This window comes from Rhamphochromis sp. 'chilingali' (assembly GCF_963969265.1).
Source record: "Rhamphochromis sp. 'chilingali' genome assembly, chromosome: 6".
Classification (NCBI taxonomy): Eukaryota; Metazoa; Chordata; class Actinopteri; order Cichliformes; family Cichlidae; genus Rhamphochromis; species Rhamphochromis sp. 'chilingali'.
Genome location: NC_137933.1, coordinates 23180060 through 23204072, shown reverse-complemented (window position 1 = coordinate 23204072; position 24013 = coordinate 23180060). Strand labels below are relative to the sequence as shown.

The following is a 24013-nucleotide window of genomic DNA, read 5'->3' as shown; positions in this document are numbered from 1 at the left end:
TGACTGTGATAAAGACGCTGGCTCTCCATCCAAGGCGTTGTTCAACAGTCTTGTAACCTGAAGATTTACATACAGCTTTAATTGCCCAGCTCTTCATCCAAAACATATCAGCACACATGTAGATGTGAGGCTTTCACTTTGTTTCCCTTTGATCAGTTTCACTCACCTCAGTTCTTAAATGTGAAGCTGACGGGGGAAATTTCGCATCATCAGCAATGTGGCTGCGTTTGGGTAGTTGGACAACGTGCAGACAAACCTCTGAGCCTCCAGTTTGTTTTAATCAGCTGTTACCTAAGCTTTTTTGGATGCTTCCTTATTAACACTTGGCAAACTTTTCCAGTCGTGGTCGTCTCCTCCCGGTCATCTTCTTCTCAAACTTCTTCTTTGTGACTTTTGGAGTATTTTTTGATAAAATATGATGAAAAATATTAATAAAGACTCAACTGGTTGGTTAACAGAGAACATTGTTACCTTTTCAGTGCCCAACCTCTGGGTGTGGAACCTGATTTAACGGCGGACATGCTTTATGATCATAGTTAATGACTTCTAAATTAATTGTTTGCCACTTAGTTTTAATAGATACATAAGCAAAAACTGAGTTGCATCATTTTCACTTATCAAATCATTATTCACAGCACTGCAAAACCAACCAATGTTTTGCATGAATGTGCAGAAAATGCATCAGAACTACACTGGATTTAAAAAAAAATTTAAAATTGCTAATGTTTATTTTCATTTGTAAAATATGTAGAAAGAAAAAGAAACATAAGCTGAGTTTCACGTAAAAGGACGAAAAACCGACACACCAGTCTATGTGAAGCTGCATGGCATTCTGATCAGCTGAGGGTAAAGAGGAAGGTGCACACCAACAAAGGCATATGAGCATTTCTGAACATCTGTTTCAAGGAAAACCAAAAAAGGTAATGTTTGCCATAACGGTGACACCGTTTATATATTTAATCCAGCGTGGTGAAATAATGAAGCGATGATTAGCCACAGTACGTTGTTGGAACAAGGTCAACAGGAGTTAAAAAAGGTCAATTGCCTAAGCCTGCATGTGAGTATTAGGGCGTATGACAATACGACTGTAGAGTCAGTAGACACTCGTGCCACAAGTACATTTTCAATAATGCTTCTGTCTGTAGAGGAGCACTTCAAGGTGGCACGTGTCGTTCAAGTCACAACACTGCAAGAACTAGTAAATACAAGTACATGAAGACACGTAACACTTACATCAGCTTACCATTTATCAGCTGCACTCTGACAATACCGTCAGGAATATAGAAAATTACGTTTGAGTTTTTAGTGGAGGTACAATTATTGTCAACACCTCTCTAAAAGCCTTTCAATAATAAGCACATATAAATACTGTTTATGGGGGAACAGAAAGAAAGAAAACAGCACAGTCCTTTTTCCTTAAAATGCATCATGGAAACAGCTAGTGAAGGTGATGGAGGTGGAGGGAGGCTTTCTGATCAACCCAGCTAGTCTCCGAGTCTTGTGCCTTATACAAGTTCTCACTCTAGTGGTCTGAACATGAACTGCAGCTGACGGCCACACTGGGAGGAAGAAATGGTTGAAAGCTGCTCTGTTTTTGCTTTTGCTGGTGTGGTCCGAGCCTCGATGACAGTGACTGCTTAGAAGCGGAAATGGATCGGGAGCTTCTTACTTCCAGAAGCCGTTTTACAGTCCGAAGCGGGCGGGGGTGTGTCTGGGTGTCATGGGGACCTCTTCTTTCCTTCCTGGCGTGCAGATTTTCACCGCCCTGAATCAGGAGAGAGAAGCAGGTGCAGACAAGTTACTTCCTGTGGCAACATACACAACAGGAGCTTTATTCCTTATTGCGGTGTTTGGTCAACACTGAATGTTTCCTACTCTGGGTTAAAAGAGCTGGGTTTTTTTAAAGCTGCGTGAAGAGGAGAATGAATGAAAAGACAGAGCGGTGTGTCTCTGTGAAGAGTGTTGGGACGTAGAGCCTGACGCCTCTGACAGTGCAATCTATCATCTTTAATTACAGCAGTGTGACACTGACACTTCTCTCGTGCCTTCCTCCTGCTAACACACACACACCTGCAGCAATTACAACAATCAGGCCATAACCACCTCCTGTCAATCTGTCCCTGCTCTCTGGCTTACCGGTCACTTTGGGAGAAAATGTTGTGCTTCCCTTAACACAAACGCTTCCAGTAGCTCCATTAAGCTCAATGAACATGAATGTCTGACTGGTGGTGCATGTTTTATAACAGTGATATGCTTTTTTTTAGTGTAGTGTCAGCTGGCCCACTGACCATTCCTAAAGGACTAAATATATCTGAATACTTGATCTAACATGTTCCAGCTAATTTTTAATGTTATGTAAAGTTTTAAAATGTAATCACTGCTGACTGGTGTGCAACTGCACTATATGACAGATAACTACATCTATTAGTGCACTCAATTAGATTTTTACCACATGTTCAGTTTGTCTGATAAATATTGTTTGTTTATTAAATGCTCCCCGCTCTCAAACAGCAGAAGTGGTAACTCGAACCTGCTGGAAAGTGCAATTTACACTTTACTATTACTAAATGCTTTTCAACCTAATGTGTCAACAGGAAGCTGAGACTTTTCTTTTGAAATGTATTTAATATTTAGGATTTTTAGGGGGGGGGGGGGGGAGTAGAATTCATAAGAAGACCAAGCACATTACAGAATAAAACTGTCAAAATCTCTATTTCTGAAAACAAGACCATCCAACCACTTTCTTCTTCTGTCTTAGTGTGAGGTGCAGGATACACCCTGCAGAGGTTGCCAGTCTGTTGCAGGGCTAACACAGACAGAACCGACCAGTCACACTCCATTCACACCTCAAGTTAATTGAGAATCGCTGATTCACCTGACTCGTGTATACTGTGGGAGGAAGCCACACAAGGAGAACATGCAAACTCCACACAGAGAGATGGTGCTAACCATTGGAGTTAAAACTTGTTGCGTTGTCTCTTAAGCATTTCATATAGAACAAACACACAGGCTCCAAAAACACTCAATGCTCCCCATTTATACACAACACAAGCAACAGGGCTGTTTACTAATTCACAGCAGTGATCTGCGCTGCTGAGCAGGGAGACGGGTGATAAGCAGCTGCCACTCGAAAGCACGCCCGACAACATATTTCATCCCAGTCACACTGAACTCAGAGAGGAGACGCTCGTGAGGCCCGCCAGAGGACAAAGACAGCCACGAGCCCAGGAGAGCCTTCAACTTCATTATCACACGCCCAGCTTCCTCTTCTTAAATCTGATTCTTAATCCTATACCTCGAGTGTGATTATTTTCAACATATCTGTCACAGATGTGGCCACACTAAAAGCTCGAGACAGAAAAACCAGCTGATTAATTAACAATAAAGGGACTTTTTTAAATTTGTCTTTATAACCCTATTTCTCTATGTAAAGCTCGGAGATGGGTGTGAAATTAATTTTTTTGGTCTAATTTGAAAATGAACATTCCCCTCCTTTCTCTGTTCTGCTATGGCACAATTTAAATTGCTGCAGTAATGGGGGTCAGCCAGGAGTCAATATTATTTCTTTTTGTCTCGTCTGGAGGGACCAGAGGTGAGAAAAGCTCATCATGAAGAGTGAGAAAGGTGGAGTAGAGGGAGGGAGGGAGGGGTGGAGATAGGGGATTGGCAGCAGGGTAGGTAAATTAAACATTTCTAATCTTGACTGTGTATGGAAAATGAGGGCCACAGGGAACTATTGTTGGACGAGGCCCGTGTAGAGAACCAAAAGGAGGGGAGATTTGTTGCCGCCTTACCTCACGCTGCCGACGTTGTTCTTCTTCTCCTGCTCTTCTCGACGAGCTCGCAGCTGCTCCTCGGCCATGGCCATCTCCTCCTCCATGTTGGTGATCTCCTCCTTGGCCCTGCGACGGTTCTCCTACAAGTCGAACACGGACAAATGGTTTAAAAAGAAGAATACAGAAATGTTTACATGCACAAGTCAATGTTAACATGTTATTCTAAAATCAGTGCTATTAACAGTCTCCGCTCTTCTGAGAAGAGAATTTTATGGTGCAGGTAAGTCTAGTTCGTTTCACTTATAGATCTGTCTTTCTGCCTGAGGATATTTCCAGGTTGGAACAAGTGACTCCACCTGTCTACCACTGCCGCTTATCCAGAGGGAGGTGCTGGACCTCATTCTCCCAGGCCAACTTCTCCATCTCATCCGGAGGCACTCCAAGGCGTTCCGAAACCAGCTGAGGGGTTAACTTTTCCAGCATATGCTGCTCTGCCCCGGGGGCCTTCTTCCACTACGGCCAGAAACACCTCACCTGGAAGGCGTCCAGAAGGCAGCCTCGTCAAATGCCCAACACACCTCAACTGGCTGGTTTCGATGTTGAGATGTAGCAACTCTGAGTCCCTCACCCCCTCTCTATTCCCCAGCCACCTTCAGAGGAAGCTCATTTTTGCCGATTGTATCCATAATCTAATTTTTTTTGAGCTTGTGTTCATAAGGTGTCAATCTCACGCCTCCCTATCCCCTCACTTGTGAGGCCTGCCACAGAAACTCCTCCATTTGGGGCAACAGCTCATCCCCTAATCAGAGTGAGCAATCTACCCGAGGAACATGGACTCAGACTTGTAGGTGCTGGATGCTGATTTAGCTCACTGGTTGAGCAGGTGCCCGAATGCCCTACAGCTGAAATGCAGTGGGCCTGGATTCCAGTCTGACCTGCAGCCCTTGGCTGCATGTCTTCCCCTGCTTTCTCTGCCCATCTTTCTCTTCTCCTCTTTGCTGCTAAAAATATAAAATAAAGGTAAACCCTAAAAATAAATCTTTGGAGGTGCCAATTCTTATCCCAGCCACTTTACACTGTAGTGGCTGGGATAACCACATCATCTGCGAAGAGCAGAGACATGATCCTAAGTCTGTCAAAGTTGACACCACTTGGCTGCGACTAGGATTTCTATCCATAAAAGTTATGAACGAGGGCAGGCCTGATGGGAAAGGATCCGATTTACTGCTGGCGACGCAAACCAAGCTCTCACTACGACTGAACAGGGAATAAATGGTTCATAGCAACGGGGCAGTCAGCCATGCTCACAGGGACACGGTCCACAAAACATATGTAGACTGGTTGGGCAAACTCCCACGCTCTCTCACGCAACTTTGAGGTGAATAAAGAGCCAGTCCAGTGCTCCACAACTAGGATGGAAACTACGTTACTCCTGAGTCTAAAAAAATCTTTTTTTTAAGAAAAGTTGCCACCACACCGAAAAGCTGATAAGGACCACAGCTACGGGTTACAAAGTAAATCTGAGGGGTCAAAACAAAAACAACACAAAAATGTATATTTTATATTTACACAAAATTTCCCACCTCTCCTTCTGACCTTCCTGTCAGAGCCGCCTGCTCTTTCACCCCTTCCACAACCCCAGCATCCACCTGCATGCTGCTCCACCCATTTCTTGACTTACCTGTCTGCTTTTTCCAGCATGTTTGATGCTATAAAACATGGGTCCCAGTTCTGCTAGCCACTCTCCATCCACTGCAGTCACACACTGCATGTACTCCTGCAACACAAAGCACAAGTTAACATCAGCAACATTAAAAACCATCAACTGTTTTTTGCCAAAAATATGCAGCAGTCAGTCTTCTTACCTTTGTGGTCATTACGAGCTCGTGGTAGATGATGTAGTCGGGAGTGTAGCCCATACCAAACAGGGAGCTGGTAGGATGGAGGTGACATGGCATACCTGTCCTCACATTCACATATTCCCCAATGCCCTGGGAGCAAACACATGCATAAATAAATTAAATGTTCAGGATCCTGGTTCCTGCAGTGTGCCTCTGTCTATGTTTGCACTATAAGGTCAGAGCAAAGCAGGTCATCTGGGCTAATTTGCTTCTCCACCTGGGTTGGACAGCAGGAAAATTAATTTAAAGTATATCCAGCATTACTATGATTGCTTGGGTTAGCTGCCTACACATAAGTCAAACTGAGAACCTTGATTATATAGTCATGATTTTAAATTTCCTTTCAGATTTTACCGCTGTATTAATGGGAGGCCAGGGGGGATATTTCACCACTCTGTAATTATGCTGCTATAAATCTGCCACAACCAGTCGCCACCAGGTGTAACATATTAACTGAAGGAAACCGTAAGTGAAGAAAGTACCTTGAGCTTGGCAGCCTGGTGGAAGTAAGCAGCACAGATGCATTTTCTGATGATGTCCCAGTCTGAACCACAGGAAACCAGGTTCATCCTCTGCTGCACCATGATGTCCTTCAACTGGGAGCGTACCTCACGCACCTGCACAAACACCGGATTTATTGGAGGTAGACCCCAACAGACAAAACAAGTCCAACCTGGCTGCTTACGATTGTTTTAAAAATACATATCATTGCAATAATGTAACACCCTGAAAATCTCACAGGATTTAAACTTTGCCCAAACAGCAAACTTGACACTATTAACCATTAAAACTGCACAATATTCATATAGCAGAGTTTACAAGTGCAAAGTGAACGAGAGAATAGGTGAAGCAGTGCAAGTCTGACCTTGCGCATGGCCTTGGTGTGGATGAAGTGCTCGTTGCACCAGATGCTAGAGTAATTGTTGTTCTTCCACTGCATGTACACATTAAGGTAGGTGAGGTGGTCACTCTCGGGGACTGAGAACTTCTCCCTCACCTGGTCACTCTCCTCCTCACGACCCTGTAAAAAACGCACAGACAGAGTTTAATATTTAAAAGTGTTTATTAGTGTTTAAAAATGTAACAGCTAACCAGCGTGTAGCAGAAACGTAATATTATACGTCAAATTTGTTTGGATGGAGTTATGTTCCCCACCACGTAGCACAGTCCAACATTCATTTTCTTCACTTTCTCCTTTACTTTTGTTTTTTTTTTTTTAAGTCTCCACTAATTTCTGAGGGAATTATCAGACTTTTAAGCTGCTAGTCACCAACTGTGTCTGTCTTCTGTCTGGTACAGTGAATTAGCTTTTCCACTGAAAAGGCAACAACTAAAAATAATGCCATGAGGGTGCTAAGAGTGAGCCAGAACAGTGCACGATACGAAAGGGGAAAAAAAAGGAAAGCTTTTAAACTCCGAAGAGCTCCCTGGGCTTTACATGGACCAAAATATACTAAAACAGTGCAGATGTCAGGCTTTTGATGCGATTCTCATGTCATCATTTGCTTCTTAGAGCAAACCTTTTCACATTCAAGAAGTCATGTGACGGGAGCTCATATTTATTTTCGAGAAAAAAACAACAAATCACATTCTTAAAAATAAAAAAAAAAAGGCGTTGTACCTTAGGTCTGTAAAAGATGGCTGGCACAGACAACATGGAGACGATGATGAGAATGTCAGCACTGCAGCCCATGTCACAGGACACTATCAGCATCTTAGAGAGGGCGGGGTCAAGCGGAAACTCCACCATCAGACGTCCCGTTGGTGTCAAAGCTCCTGAAAGGACGACAGAGGACACCGTGACAAACTCAGCGTGTGTGCAATATAAACGTACATGACATGTAAAGAATGTAGGAGGGACAAGTATTAAGATGAGTGGATAAGCTGCTTTTCCATCAAAAGCCTGCTGGCGTAAGGGAGAAGGCAGCATTGTGTGACACTTATTTATCTTTCACTGTGAGAGAGTAGAATGAACTGCTGACAGCTGAGAATACTTGTAGGGGAAAAAAATAGAGTGTGAGATCAAAAAACTTTGCAGTTTCTGATTTAAATGATTAGACGAAAGAGTCTAAGAAGCTTACGAGGAGGAAAAGCAGAGTAGCAGAGAAGCCAGTTTGGGGCAGGTAAGCCTTAATCAGAGATAATCTGCTGTTAACACACCATACAGGGAATCATCAAAAGTCCCCCCTTATCCCCAAATCCCCTGGAATCTGGCTAAGGATGAGACCAAAATGAGACCCGACCAGTCAAATCAAACACAGGATCAGTTACTAGGCAATTACTCCACTGGCTAAACCTCACAACTGTCTCCTCCAGGCCTGTTTGCAGCGTCTGCACTATCAATGCAGCATCCTTTACAGAAGCCGGTCTCGTGCCTGTTTGGGGTGTCACAATCACTATGTATCAGCTCAAAGCAGCGCTCAGAGGGGAAATGCAATTCCTAAATACCCAATATCCTCTATCATCACGTCAGGAAAATGATTTATATTGTTTGGCCCTACTGGAAAAAACGACTGACCTGGGCTAAGTCCAGCCTGCTACAACAAATTTGGTATATAATTTTACATGTCCATTTAACACAGATGGAGGATATAGAAATACATTTAGACTTAGTTTTATTTTATGTCATCACTAATCGGAAAATATAATACTTGTAATATAATAATTGTACGCTTTTTTTAAAAGTCGACGTACTAGAAATCAATTTAAATGGGGGGAGGATTTCCGGTTGGACACTAGACACAAACCTGTGTTGTCCAAAGCTCCCAAGATCCAGAGCTGGTACATGGAGTTGAGCATGTTATCCTCAGGTGGTGGATCCATGAAGTGGAAAAGGAGCAAATCCTGAACACCCAGAGACTTTAACAGCAGGACTACGTTGGCCAAGTTGGTTCTCTGGATCTCTGGTATGGTGGTGGTCAGCATCTCGTTCTTAAAGGCGCTCTGAGTGTACAGCCTGTTCGGGCGGAGGAGACACAGAGTAACGGTCAAACTGGTTTGCTTGTTTTTGAAGCAAACTGAGAGCTTGAACGGAGAAGATGAAATATGCTCATCTTATTATGTGGACACGCGTCATTAGGAAAGTACCGAGCATACAGTCAGGTCCATAAGCTTTTGGACTGTAAAACAAGCCACTGCGTGCCATTTTTAAATCACACAGTCAAATAACTGAAATGCAGACTTCCAGCTTTAATTTGGAAGATTTTCATTATTTATTTTTTTACATGAACTGCAATTACAATTCAGTCATTTTCACACAGTTTGAAGATGTTTCCTTTTCCCTTCTCTTCCCATGATTTGTGAACAAGTTAATTTTGCTTTTATCTGTTACATTTTTTTCCTAGAACTGTGCGGGCTCTTTTAAATGTTTTATGGCAAACTCTAATCTGGATTTCCCATTCTTGACTTTAAACAGTGGTCTGCACCTCATCAAGGAAACTCCTGATACCCCCACCTACTTGATGGTGTTTTTGACTTTGTTAGATGTTGTGAAGCTGCTGACCTGGTCAGTATAATCATTATTTTTAAGAACATAGCAAATTGTTGATTTGACCCCTCCTAAAGTTTCTGCTGTCTCTTAAAGGTTTATTTAGTTTTTTGTTTTCAGCCTAACATCCTTCAGTCGTTAAACCACGAGGGAACAGGCCTCAACCGGTCATGATACTCCTTTCAGTGAACTTATTCTCTAACTTGGTCTCGAATTCCTAAACAGTTATTGCAATAATTTTTTATCAAACCCTTTGAATGAAAGCAAAAGTCTACATTTTATCTTATTGAAAGTCCACTGTGGTGATGTACAGAGGCAAAGAAAGTGTCACTATCCAAATATTTATGGACCCGACTGTAGAATGACTGCAAAGGGAAACTCCATAAGTTAGAATTCAGGGAAACTTCCTGAGCATGGGTTAAAGTATCTCTTTCAGCAATTACAGCAGTCTGGTGTAGGTGCTTATAATTACAGGATGATTTGAACATTGAGGGATTTGAGCGTGTGTGGGTGCCTACTGCAGGCACCCACACACGCTCAAAGGATCTTTGAACAGGGAATTCTCCACACGAGCTGAGTAAATCACCGTGAATCTCTCTGTGCGCTCTCACATCCGCAGCTGCTCAAACGCCTCGACTGCGCCGTGTAAAGCTGTTCCAAAACCGATTCTTTGTATATTTTTGTGAGCTTGTGTGTTAAGAGCAGGTGGGTAGGATTTATCTCAGCATACGTGGGCCTCACAGCTCATTTCAAATACAAAATGCTTCACTATGTGTAGGCACGTCAGCAAGTCTCTATAATATGTTATAATAAGTTATAATATATCCAAAGAGCGAGAGGTCAAGTAAAACCTCTAAAAGGATCTCCTTTCCTGCCGTACAAACAGTCAAACTGCATGAAATCCTCCAGAGATTAGGCTTCTGGCACTCTCCCTCCTTTGCTGCCTCTGTCTGTCTTGAAGGCATGGCCACAACACACATAAACACAATTTGTGAACACATTAACAGTTCAACCAGAATGATGCAAGCTTTTTAGACAAGCAGGAGCAGAATAAAAGCCTGACTCTAACCCCGGGTGGTTTGTTTCTGAATATGTGCCATTCAGCCAAAAATACATTTACAATTGTAATGTGGAACCGGATTGCACGTAGTTACTGTGAGAGGGTTTTAAAGCAGGCAGAATGAGAATATCTTCCCTCTTAAAGGATCAAGAGACTTTCAGTATTGAAAACAAGAAAAAGCCTGAGTTAAAAAAACAAAACTGCTAAAACTGTAAACTATGCACTAATTCCAGCTCAGAAATTCTGTAATGTGCCATGTGAATGTGTCTGCACAAATACCGAGTGTGCATAAAGCAGACAAGGGCCTGAATATTACCTGTAACATTGCCCTGGTCCTGTACGTCCTGCTCGACCAGCACGCTGGTTGGCATTAGCTTGGCTAATAGGATAAACCTGGAGCGCGTCCATTCCAATGCGAGGATTAAAAACCTTTTGAATAGGGAAAAAAAGGGAAGTAAATATCAATGGTGTCACTTTCCTTAAATACTGTACAGTAATAAAAATATCTTCAGTGGGATTGAGCTACCTTAAGTTTGCAATAGCCTGAATCCACAACAAACATGATGCCATCCACAGTGAGGGACGTCTCTGCGATGTTTGTAGCGACTATGCATTTTCTCACACCATCTGGAGCCTAGCAAGCGACGAAAGAAAATTAATCAGCTGAAGGTTATTAGTTTGCGTAAAATGTTTATTTGAATTAATTCACAAGTGATAAAAACCTTCTGGAAGATCTTGGCCTGGAGGTCAGATGGAAGCTGAGAGTAAATGGGAAGCACAGCTAGAGCAGGAGCATTTTCCAAGTCTTCCAAACGCTCCACAATCTGATCCGATGTCACCTGCAATAACAAGGAAATACTGAAAACTTTACCAGACTCTAAAACTAAGATATTTCCTCTATGTTTTTATTTTATTTTAGTTAGTTTAGTTTTCCAAGTTCACAAAATTGATTCAGTTAGTTTTCTCAAATTCTGCTTTTCTCTTTTTTTACTAAAACTAGAATAAGTTTGGTGAGAGCACACAAACCAAACAAGAAATATATATATCACGGTCATGTTGCTTACTTCAATGTCCTCTTGCCCAGGCATAAAAATGAGGATGTCTCCCAACAGCCCACTGAGGTGAATCTGCAATGCTTGCTTCACAGCTGCCTCCACGTAGTCCTCCTGAGGTGTCTACAAAGCACCACACACAACAAATCATCCAGACTTTGCATAATATATAAACTAGTTGTATTTCATAAACTGACAGCTTCATGTTGAGGTAAAAATATGGCAACCTAATTTACATTTAATAATAAAATAAGGAATAAAATCATAAACATACCTTGCTAAACAAAATGTCAACTGGAAATGTTCTCCCTGGAATATGGAATATAGGTACGTTGCCAAAAAATGATGCAAACTTGTCAGAATCCATGGTTGCAGACGTAACTATGAGTTTCAAATCGGTGCGCCGAGATACAACCTGATAGGAAAAGCAAACAGAAGTGAAGAGCTTGCTTGACATCATCGAGTATTCTTCTCATAAAAGTATGTTGTACCGACCTCACGCAGCAGACCGAACAGCACGTCAGTATTCAGTGAGCGCTCGTGAGCTTCGTCCATTATAACAGCACTGTAGTGGTCCAGGTCCGACTCCCTCAGTGACTCCCTGAGCAGGATTCCATCTGTCATGTACTTTATCAGAGTTTTCTCAGATGTACAGTCCTCAAATCGGATTGCGTAACCAACCTAGAGGAAACATTGTCAAAATAATCAAGTGAAACTGAAAAAAAAAAAAAATGTGAGAGAATGACCACTAACCCAATACTCCTGTGTGACATGCACAGATATTCATTTTAATAAAAATGAAAGGGGGGAAGCAATTAAAGCAAAGATAGTACCTACTGACAGAAGTAAAACAGAATTATTTTAAACCCTCTAAAAACATAGGTTCTCCCTTTACCTACTACTATTTTTCAGCACTTGAAGTTGATTATTTCATTCACTACCACATTCCAGGTCGCTAACAAACCTGATATTTTCCTCCTGCCCACTAGATGGCAGTGTTACACAGAATATGCAAGATGGCTCCAGTGTGTTGGCTTTACCTCCTCTCCGAGGTTGGTGCCGATCTCCTCGCTGACTCTCTTGGCCACGCTCATGGCAGCCACTCTTCTGGGCTGAGTGCAACCCACCATGCCGTATCTGGTGTAGCCATCCTCGTGCAGGTACTGGGTCAGCTGGGTGGTCTTCCCACTGCCGGTTTCCCCAACAACAATCACTATGCTGTTGTCCCTGCAGTTTGCAGTAAACACAATTAAAAATTGAAGGTTATATTCAAAGAACTCCTCTCAGTTTTAATGCGGGTTTCTTGTAACTAATTCCACCATCCATTAAATAGTAAGAAAATCAAATAAACTGCTTAGTTGATGAGTATAAACAAATATTTGTCCAAACAGCCAATCACCCACATCCCTCTGTCTTTTAATGTCAAACACATTTTAAAGGTGGAAAACAACCAACATAGTCTTGGTATCAATACCTTATGATATTAAGAAGCTGCTGTCTGACTGCAAAGATAGGCAGGTACTGTCTCTGCTCCAGAATGCTCTTCTTCTTAGCAAATTCACTGCTGGCCTCGCTCTTCTCTTTCATGTGGTCTGCAAATTTTTGCTCTGCTCTGTAAAGCAAACAACAAAAAAATGAATACAGTAGATCAGACAAACACTAGACTTCAATGCTACAAGCCAGATTATTAATAGAGAAAATGTCTGTCAGCTCACCTGTAATCTACTTTGCCGTCCTCTCCTACAGCTTTGCCCCCTGGCATGTCTTCATCCTCCGTCTTCTTAATACCCATGATATCCCCCAACTTGGTGCCTGCCAATTCCCAGTGTTTGTGCTGTGCCTGAAAACATAATTAAGGGCAGGTACACATATTCAGATCAGAAAAAGAGTGAATACAGCATCTGGTGTCAGAGTCATCCAATAGTTTTGCCTCATTAATGATTTATTCCTCACACCGACACAAATTAAAATATTGTGATTATTCATTTAATGAAGGAATGTTGGACAACAGTAGCATAAGACATGCGTTCGTAAGCCTATCACAATTCATTTACATATTAATTTCATTTGTTAGAGATTTGGATCGTATGTGGCTTCCTACACAACTGTGCAATACCAAACTACACAATGTATATGACAGCTTGCACAATAGGGCATTTAACAGATTACATTATTACAATCAGGAATCTGTAATATGATCATAGATCTGTTATTATCATATTATTATTATATAATATATCTACTGTGCAACACTTTCAGGCATTTTAGATGTCTAGAGTCTTTATTTTGTAATTCCATGAGGCAGGTGTCCCATCAGTCCCACGTTCATTCTGCAGCATGACACAACAATCCCAAAACCAAAGCCAGTTATAAAGAAATGTCTTCAGTGTTCAAAAGGGCAAGGAATCCTGCAGCAGCTTTACATACTTTTGCACACTAAGTTATATTGTGCATTGCACTAAATGCCATTACCATTCTCAGACTGAACTAGCCTCAGTATGAAGTCTGAGGCAGGGTCACTAAATCCTTTTCTGTGAACCTGTCTGAGTGGAATTGCATGCCCAGCATACCTTCTTTCGCTCTTTCTGCTCACGATGTTTACGGACCAGCTGGCTGCCCTTTCTAGAGATGATGGCCATATCAGAAGTAGGATCTTTCACAGGGATGACAGGTTCTGGCTGCGGGAGGACAAACACGCACATATTGACACTAAAATTGATAAGAAATTCCTCAAGCGTAATCATGAGACAAATATAACATCTCAGAGATTGGAAATGTTAATGATGAGAGGCTTTACCTGTTTAGTGAAGACTATTCTTCCATCCAGGAAGGGAGGGACCAGGTTATGAACCAGCAGGTGAACCTTGGCGGCATTGTCCTCCTCAAAATCTTCATCCACTTCCAACCTTTGCACCACACCACTGGTCAGCATTCGATTGGTCTCCCACCGTTCGTTATCCTTTAACAAGAATCACAGCCTCTTACAAAGGTATGCCCACACAAGATCACCGCCCCATCTCGGTGTCTTAGACCTTCTTCTTCCCTTTCTCGCTCTGTCCCTTCCCCCCGTCTTGCCACCATGGGGAGCAGGGCTTTCAGCTGCTCTGCTCCTCAACTCTGGAAATATCTCTTCCATCTCTCTCTTTAAGACCCAACTCAAAACTCATTTGTTCAAAATAGCTTATTCCACATAACCTCTCCACTCTGCTATTTGAAATTTGTTTTATCGCTTATTCTTTTATGATTGTGTAAACTGCTTGCTTTTATGTTGCTTTTATTATTCTGCGTCCTTGAGTGTTCTGAAAGGCGCTTTTAAATAAAATGTATTATTATTATTATTACTATTATTAAAAGACATGCACACACACAAAGGTCACCTGCATGCAGTGGCAAGTCATGTATGCAGATACACAGAAGATTTGCCACTGCATGCAGGTGTACAGTTCTGATTTTGGTAAATATTGAAGCAGAATGGTTGTACCTCATTGATCTGTCGTTTCTGGGCAGATATTCTTTTTTGAGTCTGCTTCTGAAGTATCTGCTCTCTCTTCTTTATGTAGTCGTCAGAGGTGGAAGTAAAAGGGTTGTGGAACTCATCATAGCCTTCATCCATCATGTACCAGTCTCTGTCAGCTTGCTGTAATTTCAGTTAAATAATCAGATAACAGAAAAAAAATGCTTATGTATGAGGCATGAAGGAGTGATAATTTAGTACTCACCTTCTGGTCTTCCTCCCACTGTTCTTTCTCGTTCTCATTATCAAACATAATTCCTGCACCACCTTCTTCTTTCCTCCCTGAAGAAAAGACAAAGAAATTAAATTTCTCCGGCATACTATAAATGTTGAATGAAGGTTCAATTTTTTAACAGTACCTTTTCCTTGTGATAAACGAGGTGTGGACCCCAAATGCTTTCGGTCATTGGCCCATTCATTATACTTATAGGATGGGGTAGGCAGGGGCGTGTCGTCAGGATAACGACCTGATCTAACTGATCTAAAAGCAAATAAATGATGTTAGCATCGAGTGGCAGTTAAGCATTTCACACAAAGTGCAATCATATTTACAAAAGCCTCTAAGAAACTGATGATAACAGTATGATCATAACACTTGGTGATACGCAGCAAAGAGCTGCGAATTATATTTTTTATAAAATACAAATAGCCATGCTGCCAGATAACATTTAGAGCTGAAGATAATTCTAAATGCAATTCAATATATTGTATTCTGTGTGGGGTCACATATATAATATCAGTTTTGATCAGTACAAAGAAAGAAATAAAAATTACAGGTCCTGAGTCACAAAAATGTAAGCTACAATACACGACAGTTGCTCACCTGTCCCTTCTCTCACTTTCTCGGCCAGAGCGTTGGCTTCTTTCCGAGCGGTCGGACTCTCTGTGAGACGGGGCAGGGGAAGGAGATTCCCACTGGGAATGCCTTGAGCTGCCAAAACCACTGTCATCCTCATCCCAGTTGGAGCGGGAGGGAGTGAAAGAATCTATGTAAAAACAAAAGAAGGTAAGTGATCAAGTTGAATACACAACATTTTGTACATGGCAATAAAACAAATTCAAATAAAAGCAAAACAACCTCTGGGACGACTCTGTGGAGTTTGGGGTTCATCTCTCTTACTGCCCCGGCTGATGCGATCGGACCACCCATCCCTCTGTGAGCGTTCACTCCTCTCACTGCGCTCCCAACGCTCCGACCGACTGCTGCTGCTGCCACGGCTATAGCCGCTCTCGCGGTCATCTAACAGACAAAAGCAAAGGAATCTCAGCATCCTCAACTGATCTAATATTTGCTTTCATTATCACCTGATCTACAACGTTGAAACAAAAAAACAAACCAAAAAAAACAATGGAATATCCAGAGTTTTGAGTGGTTCTTTCTTACAAATACTAAAAAAAGGAAAAAAAAATATCACACTAAAATCATGATGGATGGACTAAAACCAAAAGTCAATTTTAATGACTATTAGAAAACCAAATGATTTATGGAGTCACCTCTTTCACTGCGTCGGTCTCTGCCCTTATCTCTACTCCTTTCTCGGTCTCTCTCTCTGTTTCTGTCCTCTTTAGAAGAGGCATAGACTCCATGCTCGCGCCTCTCCTTCTCCCTCTGCTGGTGTCTGCGTCTGAACTCTTCGCTGACACCTCCAGGGTTTGAGGGCGTCTCTGAACCAGTCACACGATACTTCCTGCTAGCGAGACAAAAATAAAAGATTCTCAATTACATTATAGCATTTCTGATGAGAATTCCTCAGTCAAGTACACCGTGACTTTTTGCTCTCTGCAACATTTCCAAGTCACGATCCCATATACGAATAAACTATAAAACAGCACATTGTAAAAACTTTTTCCACAAGCCACAATGAAAGCTTTTTAAGCTCATAAAATGAATGGAATACCTTTCTATCTATTCTTTGTAGAGTGCTCACACTTACCTCTCTTTTTTAGCAGTGCTATTGTCATCACTGTCTTCTTCATCAGATCCAGAGTCACTTTTACCTTCCTCCCAGTCTTTGTAGGAGGAAACCTTTGACTTCTTGCTACTCCTGTCATCACTGCTAGAATCTGCTTGTTCCTTAGTCTCACGCTCCTTCCTTTTCTGTGCTGCCAGAAGATCCAAGCCCAGTAAAGATGTGCGTGGAGTGGGTGCCCGAAATACATGGGGCTCTGCAGCAGCGCTCTTCTTCTTTACAATCAGACCTCCAACTTGAACGGTCGGATCGGATCCTTCCAGCCTATGCATTGACACGTCATCATCCATTATCTGTGAAGAAGTTATGATATGAGGAGTGCTAGTAATCTTCGCTGGTGATATCACCATTGATAACATAATTACATTCTATCTCAGGTTTTTTTTTTTTGCATATTTATTACACTTTTATGTTGCAGATCATCAAACTAAATTTTAAATGATGATTTTACTTATTAAGGAAAAAAGTTAACCTGGTCCTGTGTAAAAAAGTAATTGCCTCAAGTGCTTGTGATAACTACTAATGAGTCTTTCACATCATCCCAGAAGAATCACCGTGCACACACTTCTGTCCAGAACTGTTTTAATTCAGCCACCTGGCAAAGCATCTCGATTGGATTCAACTCCAATCGTGTGTATTTACTCGGGTTATATTTACCAGGAAGGAGACAAATACTTTTTCACAGCACTGTATCGATAGGCCGTCATTTCACAGTCATACTCAGAGTCCAAGCTAGGCTCCAATCAATAATCCAAACCACAGAGTAATAACATTTAAATTATTTACTTATTGACCAACTACTGATGTTTGGGAAAAAAAACCCTCCAGGATATGAAGTAGCAATAATAACTTTTTACCCCGATCCAAAATGAAATAAATAAATCTTTGGTGGGAAATAAGTCACATATGTATTAGTACCTATCACATTAATAGTATCAAAATCTAACTTGAGGCTCTATACGCTTCCGCTGTAGTTGGTAACATGCTTACGTGAGCTCTACGCATTATATTTACGCAGCTAACATTGCTCCATAAAAGAGCTCGTGGGTAAGAGTTTCATTTAAAAAAAACTATCACATACCTCAGACTGAGCGGCTAGCCTCGGCTAGCCTTCGAGCTGCTAGTGTCCAGACGAGAAGGCGCAAAAATGCCGCGTGTTTCTGTCAGCGTAAAATACAAACACTCTCACATGAACGTAAACATCTGGGGCCAACTTATGGACCACAAAATGAATCACAAAACCACCACTAATGGCGTCAGAGAAAACGATTAACGATCGGTTTTCGTAAACTCAACGCGTATGTTTACAGATGAGGGAGCAGCCATTGCAATCCCACAATCCTTCTTCTTCTTCTTTTTCTTCTTTGTACGGCGATACCAAACCGTACATATGAAAAAGCGCCGCTTCTGGTTTGAAGTGATTACTACATCTCTTATATTTTTTTCTATATTTTATGTTCAGAATCAGAAAAGGGTTTATTGCCAGATGTTGAGCAGATTTACAACGTTAGGAAATTGCTGCGGTACTCAATGCGAAACATACTATAAGACAAACACTTAAATAAAAAACAAAAAATAAATAAAAATAAGAAAAGTGCTAAGCCCCCATTAAGTAAAGGTTACATAACATCCCTTTAGCTTCTTTGGCCTGCATTTGTTTTCTTTTTCTCTTTCTAACCCCCTTTTAAGCTTGTATCCGTATTAATCTAGAAGTTCCTTTTCATTTATTTTCTACATGAGCTGTATCTAAACATATCATCCCACAGTTCTAAAATGTAATTGCGAAAAAATATTTATTTACTTTTATTTACTTTACCCATATTTATATATTTATTATAATAATAATAAGAGTTACAGGCGAGGAAAGAGTGTAAATGTCAAGAAAAATGAAGTAGAAAAATAACTTTGGAAACGAAAATAGAAAAGAGTACCTTGATACAATAAAATAAACAGCAGAGTTTTGGTAAAAGCACAAAAAATTCCCAAAAAGTAAACTATGGTGTTGACGAGCATTGTCCAATGACTATACAAATGATTAAGATAAAGTTTGAACTTACAACAAACGTGTTTTTTATGCAAAGGCATAAGTGGAAATACTGAAACTTTGGGGTTAGTTTGGCTAAAGATTTTCTTCAGCTTAGTAAAAACCCATGTCTAAGATTTGACCTAAGACAAGTGTCCCAAAAAAGGGTTAACAAGCACACTGTGGGTGATCTATCAGTATGTGCTTCACAGGGTTTATCAACAGGCAGATAACATAGTGTCGCTGTGGGTTGTATCCGGGTTTTTAAAAAAAACAGAAAAGAATTAGGAAAAATACCAAATATAAAAATTCCTATTCAGAGAGTACCAAGGAGTATAAACCTGCCAAGGAACTTTGGAAATGAAATAAAATCTTTTTGAAAAAAAAATGTCTGCAGTATTTACCGGGACAAAGAAAGTGTTATCTAAGCGCAGATAAAATGGGTAAAACACATGTTATGTCACCGGAGTCCCTTACATGCACAATGACAGCGCACACTTGACAACCTTGGCTTGCGCCATGGTCTCGTGATCATCAGTTGGGCGACCTGATTGGTCACTGCTGAGAAAGTGACAGTTTCTTTGGTTACTGCCCCGACGGTCAAACAACACACGGTGGCATTGGTTCGTTTCACATGTCTGCTGATACCGGTTTAGGGTATCTAATGCTTTCGTAACATATAATTGCTCAGCACTGAAATTGTGTTTCTTTTAACTTTTTTTTCCTGCGGTGTTATCAGGGGCTTTTCGAGCCTAATCAAACAGCACACATAGCTATAGCCATCTTTACGTCCATAGCTAAGGTTTAAGAGAAGCTAAGGTTAGCTAGTCGCTCAGTCGCACTGACGTTACAATGGGAGAGGAAAATGAAGAAAATCTCACTAACGCGAATAGTGAAGCTGGTAACTCCAGTGTTGAGCAAAATTGCGAAACAGTAGACGATGGCGTAAAATGTTACACGTTAGAAGACGTAAGAGTACATAATATGAGCAACGACACATGGCTTATCATCCACGATAAAGTATATGACATTTCAAGTTTCCTTGAAGAGGTAAGAAAGACTTTCTGTTGACTAGTAGCTCATGCTTTGTCATTAAAGTAGTCGTTATTAATTCTTCTTCGTGAACCCCTTGGTTTTGCCATTTGTCTGGGCTTCCTGGAAGTGCAGGATGAGCGTGATCCTTATCGTTACGTGTTGACGTGTAAGCTTTGCAAATTGTCTTCGGCTAATTTGCTGCTAACGACCCAATCCTAAACTCAAAACCGCCAGTATAAATAATCTACAATTACGACTGGCCTACTTTAAAGAACCTTCTTATTGTTTTATCATTTCTTCTGCAAGGGTGTCCAAATGTTGTAGGATAGATTAGCTAAGTTTGGTTAACAAGTAGTAGCTAGCCCTGTCCGATGATAGTTCTTCAGACGATTTGGGCTGAATGTTTATAGCTTTATAAACACAGCTGATAAAAATGTGATTTATAAATCAGTGGGCTGGTTGTGATAAAATCCTTTATCTGGCTAAAATGTGTAAAAACTCTGGAAGTTAAAAGTTGCATGTTGTGTAAAAAACAAACAAACAAACAAAAAAAAACCTTTTTGCTTAAGTAACAAAATTAGCTCCTAGAGTGGTACGTCTTTGAACAGTACTGTGCAAACGTCTATAGCCACCCCTCAATCTTTGTATTTTGATAGTAAAATGGGGAGTAGGTGCAGGTTTGTAAATTACGGAAAATAGAGTTTAAATAGTTGTATCAATCTTGAAAACTCACTCTAATATGTTCTTGTAATTTCTGTAAGTAATGTTGAGTTGAGGTCTGGGAATGCCAGCTAATGGCTGAGAATGTCCCGGGGTGCGTCTTTTCCAACCATGTATGCATTCCAACACTGGAAGACTATAATATTAGTGCATTTCACTGTTTTGTCTGTGATTTCAGCTGTAATACTGTCATTATTCATAACTTAAACAAGTATACTAAAACAGTTGTGCATGTCAGGTGCTTCAGAGTAACCAGGTCAACCACTTTTGATTTTAGCATCCAGGAGGTGAGGAGGTTTTACTGGAGCAGGCGGGTGCAGATGCCACAGAGAGCTTCGAGGATGTGGGTCACTCCTCGGATGCCAGGGAGATGCTCCAGCAGTATTACATTGGGGAGCTTCACGAGGTAAGGAGGAAAGACTGCCTGTCTGCCTGTAGTGTTTCTTTCACACGTCTAAACCAATCTTTCAATTACTGAAGTTAAATGTCTTTATTATTATGTCTTTGTTATTATTGTTGCCTAAACCCTTCCAAATCAAACAGAGTAACTAAATAATGTCACAAGATTGAGTCATTTGCACCTAAGTTGTTTGGAGTCACCTCCAGATGGTGTCGTGTATAAGATGACGTAAAAGTGGGTGGAAACTGATTTGTTTCCAAGTCTATCACATGAGCAGTAGCTCTCTATTTAAGTTCCTATATCACATTCAGTCTAATGTTCACATTTTCTGTTTCTTGTGAGGCAGTAATTTGGTTTTGAGCAATTCGAGCATAAAGAAATACTGAAACTAGAGAGATCACAGCATAAATATAAAAAGCATCAGAAAAATACAATAAAAATATTATCCAATTAAACATGAGTAACAATATTTTATGTTATGCTTGTTGGAAATTTAGTGTAGCTTATCAGCCACTCTATTATACACCCAACAGTTTCACAATATTTATAATATACTTTAAAACATGGTTAAATTTACTAATTTACCATAATTATACCATTAGATGATAGATTTTCTGTTCATACTGTTGTTTATCCATTGTACTTCCACTGAGTGCTAATGAATCTCCAGCAGTTTCAGTTAGACAAATCCAGTGCTTTCACATATAAAGTCTCTTTAGACTTCAAATGTGAAAGCTATTTGTAAAATCAATCTTTATGGGTCTTTTACAAAACAGTTTGTGTGAGCTGCTCATTTTAACGCCACAAGAAAATGGCTGTAGAAAAAAAAGACTGGTCTGCCTTGCAAAAATAAAAATAGGAAGATGTCCAGTTCATGTGATTAATTGTTTAATTTGGACTGCTGCAAATTAATCCAGCTTATCTCCAGATGAACATTCCAGTGCAACAGGAAGTTGCAGAGTTTGAAGAAAGTTTCCTGCTGTCTTCCTGTTCAGATGACTTTTGCTTAGGTTCCCACATAATTAAAATCGCTGAGCTGGTTTCTTTGTCTTTTAATAGAAACTGGCAGCACACCACACAAACCGTATTCAAATTATCACTTTTAATTGGTGGATTCCACTTGCAACAAATCAATGAATGTTTGAGGGATAATTAGCCTTCTGGTTCTTTCACCAGTCCCACTTGATGGTTACATAAATTTCAGTATTTATTTATTTAATTCTACTCAGCATCACAAAACGATCATATGATTTCTTTTGTTTTCCTTCATAGGATGACAGAAAAAAGGACACTGCAAAGGTAAATTGGCTGTTCCATGCACCATGAAACGATACTGTATTTGGACTTTTCCACATTGTTCCACAACTTGTGTTTCTCCTTTTTTCAATTTTGTGCTGTAGAAAGCAGAAGTCGCAAAGTCTGAGGGAAGCAGGTTAGTCATTCTGATGAATGTGTCTCAGGCTCTCTTTGTACTGTTTCAGAGGGGCGAGTGCAATGACACCTTATATCTGTATAAATGAAAATGTTTTCAAATTAACGTTTGTGTAATTTTTTTTTTTTCAGCAGCTCCTGGGCCATTTGGTTGTTACCTGCTGTTGCTGTTGTTGTTATTGGTATCGTGTATCGCTACTTCATTTTTGAGCAGAGGTCCTCTTGAGTGGCGACGTCATGTTTTCATCCCTGTCTTTTCATCTCGGAGGCCTTGAAATGTTTGACCAAAACCTCCTCACCCTGGACACGCGCGGTAGTGTCAACGTCCTCAGCAGCAAGAAGAGTGGAGAGAGTAGTTTGATTAAGTGTTTTTGTCCTTGTCCGTCTACTTGGTGCACCAAATAGATAGTTGGGCAGAGACTTAATGAAATTGTCAGCCTTTGCTTTCTTCACTGTGCCAGTTGTCATAAATGTCACGTGTTGTCTTTACCCTAAACTTTCATATGCATGTTCTGCAGTTTGAATCTTCATTACGCCAGCTATAGGTAGGCTGAAGGAGAGGTTATGCAGGGCGATGATGAAGCGAGCCTCCAGCCTGTTTCTTTTTTCTTCTTCTTTTTTTATTGGATAATAACTTGCATAACCTCCAGTGCATTTTCTTGGGTTTAATAAAGTCAGAATAGCCAGTTAGCTCTCAATAAAAGGGTTTATTTTATTCACTCCTTTATGCACAGTTCAGCTGTTAGGCAATGCTTGATTGCTTTTATCACTCGGTTGCAAACTCATAATCTTTCCACTTTTATGAATGCATTTTCAAGTCTGTGTTGGATCCTTTTTGAAAATCGCAGTTAATTATATTGCATCATTGATTTGTTTTTGGAGTTGTCCCTTTCTGCCAATGTTCTCTTTTCAGGAATTTATACACGTTCAAATGACCTAATCATTTAAATGTAGAGAGAAATACAATGCAACTTATTACCCAGGTATAATAGATGACAGGGAATGACAGAATACCCTTGAAAGAAAGTTCATTTCTATTTCAAGTTGTTAATGTTCCCTCTGCTATGCCGTTTGTTATTTAACCAGTGCTTTTTCACAGCTTTTGTTCATTGTAACGCATCTGAACTTTAAGTTTTGGGTGAATGGCACAAGCAGCTGATTCAGCAGAGTTTAAAATCTGGTCTGTGTTTCTTGTGTAGCAGCTTTGGCTATAATCAGTGGGTTTGACATTTGACCTATAGATGGGTATCTTTCAGTCTACATTTAGTTGTCTTTCCCTGTTTAATGATTATTTGTGGCCTATATTTGTTATTGATTTGATTTATTAAACCTTTGTCTAGGTTGCTAATTTGGTCTTGTTAAATATGTTTTGGTAAGCTTTCAAATTCTTTATTTAAATTTATTTCATGGTAATTAAAAAGTTTTTTCCAAATAGAGACAAATTGATGTCAGCTGTCATTTCAAAGGTTCTGAATTAACTTGCTGCTATTTTTACATGCGAGTACAAAACTGCAGATGTCAAAAATAAGTTTGTTGATTATAAAAGATAAGATGAATACATATCATTGTTATACATTTTACCTGCCATTTCCTTTCTTTGAAACTATCAATAAAATGGGCCTTGACGTGCAATTCGCCAGTCAC

General features: G+C 40.5%; 2 protein-coding genes across 4 annotated transcripts; one reads left to right on the top strand and one right to left on the bottom strand.

Moving 5' to 3' along the window:
* Positions 1–697: 697 nt before the first annotated feature.
* dhx38 (DEAH (Asp-Glu-Ala-His) box polypeptide 38) lies at positions 698–18116 on the bottom strand. Of its 2 annotated transcripts, none has more exons than XM_080885073.1 (27): positions 17842–18116; positions 16725–17053; positions 16285–16481; positions 15869–16030; positions 15614–15776; positions 15150–15271; positions 14996–15072; positions 14758–14913; positions 14074–14235; positions 13847–13954; positions 12992–13116; positions 12751–12888; positions 12317–12503; positions 11772–11957; positions 11551–11691; positions 11289–11399; positions 10947–11063; positions 10751–10858; positions 10541–10653; positions 8425–8633; positions 7299–7453; positions 6543–6698; positions 6160–6294; positions 5642–5767; positions 5458–5553; positions 3795–3916; positions 698–1765 (listed from the first exon to the last, which is right to left on the bottom strand). In XM_080885073.1, the coding sequence occupies exons 2-27, from the start codon at positions 17048–17050 to the stop codon at positions 1684–1686; spliced, it is 3780 nt and encodes a 1259-aa protein (XP_080741199.1). In that variant the 5' UTR covers positions 17051–17053; positions 17842–18116; the 3' UTR covers positions 698–1683. The 2 variants fall into 2 exon arrangements, with proteins under 2 accessions (XP_080741199.1, XP_080741200.1); XM_080885074.1 differs by having other exon boundaries at positions 16285–16478.
* A 1257-nt stretch (positions 18117–19373) lies between these two features.
* cyb5b (cytochrome b5 type B) lies at positions 19374–24013 on the top strand. 2 transcript variants are annotated; one of them, XM_080885650.1, is made up of 5 exons: positions 19374–19833; positions 20816–20944; positions 22211–22237; positions 22339–22370; positions 22505–24013. In XM_080885650.1, exons 1-5 carry the CDS (start codon positions 19636–19638, stop codon positions 22593–22595), a joined length of 477 nt encoding a protein of 158 aa, XP_080741776.1. In that variant the 5' UTR covers positions 19374–19635; the 3' UTR covers positions 22596–24013. The 2 variants fall into 2 exon arrangements, with proteins under 2 accessions (XP_080741776.1, XP_080741775.1); XM_080885649.1 differs by having other exon boundaries at positions 19375–19833; positions 22502–24013.